We start from the raw sequence: 6,000 nt of genomic DNA on the forward strand, positions 1-6,000 counted from the left end.
GGGAAAAAAGAAAGAAAACACTCCATATCATAGAATCAAATTTCTTAGAACAGGCAACTTGGTTAAAAACAACAATAAAATCCCTTTTGTGGTGTGAAACATCCAACTTTAATTAGAAGCAATCTAAACCTACTCTTAAATGACAGATATTTAAATATTCTGTTTGCTTACTGGTACCCACTAGTGTACCAGGACCTGATTTATACTGTATGCTGCACCAGAAAATGTAGTTTCATTAATGACACCTGTCAGACTGCCTGAGTTCAGGTAAGAAGGTAACTACAGCTTCATTTTGCCCCTTTCTATAGAAGGAAAAGTCTTTAGAAAAAGTTGGGGGGAAAACAATGGGGACAGAAAGTCTTTATAGTCTTCTCTTTTCTCTCAAGAGAACCAATATAGTATTTCCATGTATGTTTCAGTGGGGAAGCGCTACACCACCTGAATTCCCTGAAAGATGCTTTCATTGCCTCCTAAGGTGGTACTGAACACCTTGGAAACATCTCATTTCTACATTGCTATCTGAAAAAGAGATTTGTGAGAAAGCTCGAAAATGCCTGGCCCAATACAAAACCCAGATAAAGGAGCCCAGTTAGAAGACTGCAAACAGGCTAACACAGCCGTCCATGCGTGGCTGAGGAATCATGGTAAGAAGCTCAAAGCAAGAATTCTGTCAGTATTCTGGTTGCACACACAAAAATAACCTTCTTGCTCAGGTTTCCAAGACATGGGCATGTGTTTAGGGTGAGTAGAGTTAGTTCCGAGCCTGAGCTGGCCTTTCTATTTTGAAATATAATAGAAATGCACCACTTTCTGCCAGCTGCTTCTTCAGACTTGGGTGGGCTGGCTCTGGACACAGGAAATAAGGTGGTGGTGACTCAGGAGAGCAAGGGTTTTTTCCCTTTACTCCTGACTTTAGTGAGGAATGTTGAACAGTTTTTAAAAACACCGTTCTGAGGAAGCCCCTTCCTTAGGTTATGTATATCAAATCCACATCATTCACTATTTTGAAGTTTCTTTTAGCAGTGCTATTCTTTCAAAATGGGATTTTCCTATGAGAACCTAGTGATTTCCATGATGGAAAAAAAGAAAACATAATTTAGGAGGCTTACCCCAGCCAATGATGCAGAATTTCAGTATGTATCGGCGAATGTAAGTGTTAAATACTTTAACCAGGGCAATGTACATATGAATCGCTTCTAGCCCCATCCAGGTAAAGGTAGCTAGAAGGAAGAAATGCAGCAGGGCTGCAATGGCCGTGCAAAGTCCATCCACATGAAACGAGGTGATCCAGCCGTCCAGGAGGAAGAGGAGATTCAGGAACAGCAGGGCTGTACTCAGGTTCATCAAGATTTTGGAGGGATAATCCCTTCGTAATTTTCTAAAAAAAGGACAAAAGAAAGATATATGAGAATAATATTGTAAATAAATCTTTTAAGCACAGGCAGTAAATTCGTATCTTATACAGCTCTGCAATAGCCTAGGTAGTACCATCTTTATGACATGGTTCCACTAGGAGGAGGGCTAAAGATATAGGAGTATTTGGCAAATTATAAAGACTTTTTTAAATACTAATTTTATTTCAAAACTGTTTCCAAAATTTCTAATTGGTTACAACAGATTGATTTTTTTAATCCAGGAAAAATTTTAGATTTATAAAAAATGATACTTTTGTTAAAAAACAATTTCCTTAAAATTTGTTGATGTTTCTTGATTTTTAATAAGGTCAGGATCCTTTTTTTAAAAAAATTTCCTGTTTCAAAACCAATTTTATAAGATTTGTGAAGCAAATGTTTTCATCTTTTACCATGTAAAAAGCATTTCATACAATTGTTATTTACTTAAATGCTAAGCATCTCTAACAGGCTTAAATACATTTTATCAATAGAAATATAGTAACTATAAATTAAGATTCTAAAGGTGGAAAATTCGTGATATATCTTATGAGAAATCTGAACATTAAAACTGAACCACTGTACGTGATTCACAAAGTGTATATGTGTTTTTAAAAGCTGAGGCAATTCTGTTATTCACATTCTGGGACAGTTAGCTCTGGATTTGGCAGATAGAAAAAAAAAAAATACTTACTCAAAAGCAACATATGTCAGGAGGGTAGCTGCTGAAAAAATAGCAGATATTCCACACCCAATATTGGTAATGAAGGTGAGAACTTTAGTGTTTTTTCCATCCAACTGTGAGGCAGTTCCTTGAAGGTCCTACCAAAAACATGAGAAGCAGTTGTAAGAATCTCTCTTTTCATGAGAACGGTGTTTTGTTTTATTAGAAAGTTCATTGATAGCACTTAGAATCTCAGCTCAATCTTAGGGGCTAAAAACAACAGTGTGAATCAGGACATGTGTACCTCGTTTCATTGTGCTTCCCTTCACTGTACTTTGCAGATACTGCATCTTTTGCAAACTGAAGGTTTGTGGCAACTCTGAGTTGAGCCATTTTTCTAACAGCATTTGCTCACTTTGGGTCTCTGTGTCATACTTTGGTAATTTTCACAATGTTTCAAACTTTTTCATTATTGTTATATTTGTTATGGTGACCTGTGATCAGTGATCTTTGATGTTACTGCTATGATTCACTGAAGCTCAGATGACGGTTAGCATTTTTTAGAGCAATAAAAATTTTTTAATTAAGGTATCTACATTGTTTTTTTAGAGATAATGCTATAGCATATTAACAGGCTATAGTATAGTATAAACATAACTTTTATATGCACTGGGAAGCCCCAAAATTCGTGTGACTCATTTTCTCTCAATATTTGCTTTATTGCAGTGGTCTGGAACTGAACCCACAAAAAAATCTTTGAGGTATGCCTGTACTGGAATTTCCGTTTATTGCACTCTTGTGGATCACTCCATGAAACAAAAATGTAGCATTATTTGAGAGAGTTGCACATGTTTTTTTTATCATTACCCTGTTACCCAAGCTCTTTGCACACCAGTATAACTGGAAGAGCAAAACCACTGGGGGCCTAACAAACTGGAGAGGAGGTCATTATCTTGCATAATAAATGACCAGACCCTTCCTATCATTTGCAAGGCTGGGGACACAAGTGAAAATGGAGGCCACCGTGGCCCACGTGACCAAGCCTTTAGGTGGGCCCTGGGTTCTTTGATTGGTAGGGAGGGGCTCAGCCGAGACAGCCAGAGGCTGGTGCTGGTGTGCGGCTGCCCGGTCAGGGAATAGCGCTGAGGCTCTTACTGGGGTCATTTCAGAGCTACGTATGTATCAGGTGGGGTGGTCTGTTTTTTTTTTTTTTTTCATAAATAAGCCACCAAGAGTTTGGGGGTCATAGTTTTTTGATACCTATAGACCTGAAAGGGTGCCACTTAAAAGTGTTAGGGGTTGTTGTGAGGGGAAAAAGTAAACATTTTCTAGCATGTGAATACGAAGCCTTAATTTTAATTTCACTGTGCAGAGGGAAGCAGGCTTGCAAAGTCCAGGCCTGGTAGGAAAATCTTTCTTTTCTTCCTTAAATGTAGAATTGGGTTAGGGATAAATCTTGAATGAAGACCAACCACTCAAGCCTTGGTTGGAGGAGAAAGGCATCTCCATTATGCAGCTGTTTGAAAACAGAGCCTTCTTGGAGAAGGGACATATTCCAAAAGGAATATCTGGTTTAAACTTTTAGGTCTTAAACTATGAAAAAAAGTTTGTGTTATAAGTTTTCATTCTATAATGTTAACTTTCTTTACTTTTCACCAAAATGTCAATAAAATCTGCTACTGACACAAAGACCTCCATATCTGTATGAGTGTATGTGTGTGAAATCATGAGGTGGGGCTCAGTTCCAGGTTTGGCTGAGGAGCAGGTAACAGGTTCTCTGTAACACCAAGAAATGCACAAAGTGATCGAATTTATCTAGTGGGAGCAGAGACTCAGGTCAGAGAGGACCGTCCCTATCCTCCTCTCCCAGGAATCCCTCAAAACACTGGGAGGAAGTGGGACTCCCACGGCACACGGGATGGGGTTTGAGTCAGTGCCACTTGACTCACTGGTAGCTTTCACCCCGACCAAAATTTTGGTTACTCCAGGATTTGATGAGGTCAGAGAAATATCTTGGGAACCTCCAAAGGACCTGTCACTACCTCTTGAAAAACCTATGGCTCCCATTTAGATGAGGCAGTATACTTGCAAGTCACAATTAAAGCCACAATTTAAAATGTAAATTGAAAAAAATAATGCTGCTCACGGTTATACATTTACACACAGTTCTCATGCTGTTTTATACTTTTAGAGAATGAAGAATATGAAAATATTTATTCCTCTGATTTAGCCAACATGAGAATGTACTAATGTTAAAAATAAGAAAATCAGTTTTACTACAAATAAATGTAGCAGAGGATATGAAATTTTTCATACATTTGTAGATTAGAAGATATAATTATGAATCTGGGGTATGTTTTTAAATTTCTCACATGGTGAATGTGTCATGGGGCAAGGTAGACTCTGGGAATATCTTACACAAGTGAATACAGAGTTTATACATCAAGAAGGACTCTTAACAAGGCTGTGGTGGTCTGGAAAAGCTGAAAGGATATGGGCACATCACCAGAAAAGATAAATTCTGGGAAGTTTTTCTTCCAGAAGTTTAGAATCTTATAAAAGCAGCCGAAGTGGAAAATGGAAAAGTAGCACTGAAAAATGCACATATCCATATACATGTAAAACTAATTATTTAATCAAATGACAACAGAAAAAGTAATATATAATTACAAATTCATAACAAAATTTAAACAATATTTGGAAAAACTAACCATTCAAAGTAACAGGAAGCCAGACTTTGGTTACTTATAGGTCATCTCTGAATAGTGACTGTTACTGTTATCTATTTATCTAATATTAGACTTACGATACACACAATCATGCTCAAACACACATGCAGTTGAAATAATTCAATGAATTAAGCTAAAGCTTACATACCTGAAAGATTAATGATGCAAAAGAAGCGTTTTATGAAAGAATGATGCTGTCACTTTTCAGAAAAAAGAGAATATGGAAGAAAACTGAGGGTTTTATTTTTAATTACTTAGGGAAAACATGCTATAGTTTAATTGTTCATTTTCATGGTCTGGCAGTAAATGAAAACATTTATATTTTGGGAAAGTTAAGTTATTTTTTATGACTGTCCTCTTTTTTTTCCCCCAGCTTTATTGATATATAATTGGTAAAGAAACAATTGCACATAATTAATGTATACAATTTGGTGAGTTTGAACTTATGTATACACTTGTGTTAACATCACCACAATCCAGGTTATAAATATATCCATCGCCTCCACAAGTTTCCTGTGTTCCTTTTTCATTTGCTTTTGTTTCTGAGGTAAGAACACTTAACATGAAATCTACCCTCCTAACAAATTTTTAAGTCTACAATACTGTATTATTAACTATTTTATATAGCAGATCTCTGGAACTTACTCCCCTTGTATAACTGTAACTTTATATACTCATTAAACAACTCCCCATATATCCCTCCCCCCATCCCCTGGTAACCATCGTTCTATTGTCTACTTCTATACCTTTGACTATTTTAGATGCCTCAAATAAGAGGAATCACGCAGTTTTTGTATGACTGTCCTCTTTTTAAATGACTTGGTCTTATCCCTCAGAGCTTTAAGGACTGGATTGTCAGGAAAATTACAACGTGCACGGTTGCTATATGACAATGGCCATTTACATAGGCCAGGTAGATCCATGAGCCAATCACTGCATCCCACAGTTCCTCGCTGCTTCCTTCCGGTCCCACAGGAAGTAGGCAATAAGATTTAAGGGACGGGATAAACATATCTTGATGTCTGTGATTCGAATTCGAAAAGCTTTATTGCCTCGATACACATTACTCCCATCTCCAACTAAAAAACAAATTTGATTTGATCCCGTTTATGGAAACTATACAGAAACAATGGCTCTGTTATGATCTGGAGGGTGTACTTTGCACCAGAAAAGTGTCTGCAGAAACACAAGCATATCAGGTTATAAGGTAAAGGTG

General features: G+C 37.1%; 1 protein-coding gene across 1 annotated transcript in view; it reads right to left on the minus strand.

Annotated features, from left to right (window-relative positions):
- Positions 1-6,000, minus strand: part of ADGRG6 (adhesion G protein-coupled receptor G6) — a 133,896-nt gene that overhangs the window by 22,943 nt on the left and 104,953 nt on the right. The window contains exons 18-21 of the mRNA XM_082406053.1: positions 5,719-5,863; positions 3,712-3,832; positions 2,086-2,213; positions 1,110-1,378 (exon numbers count right to left, since the gene is read on the minus strand). Coding sequence (XP_082262179.1) covers positions 1,110-1,378; positions 2,086-2,213; positions 3,712-3,832; positions 5,719-5,863 — 663 coding nt within the window. The remainder of the gene's footprint in view (positions 1-1,109; positions 1,379-2,085; positions 2,214-3,711; positions 3,833-5,718; positions 5,864-6,000) is intronic.

This window comes from Balaenoptera borealis, assembly GCF_965194805.1.
Source record: "Balaenoptera borealis genome assembly, chromosome: 9".
Taxonomy (NCBI): Eukaryota; Metazoa; Chordata; class Mammalia; order Artiodactyla; family Balaenopteridae; genus Balaenoptera; species Balaenoptera borealis.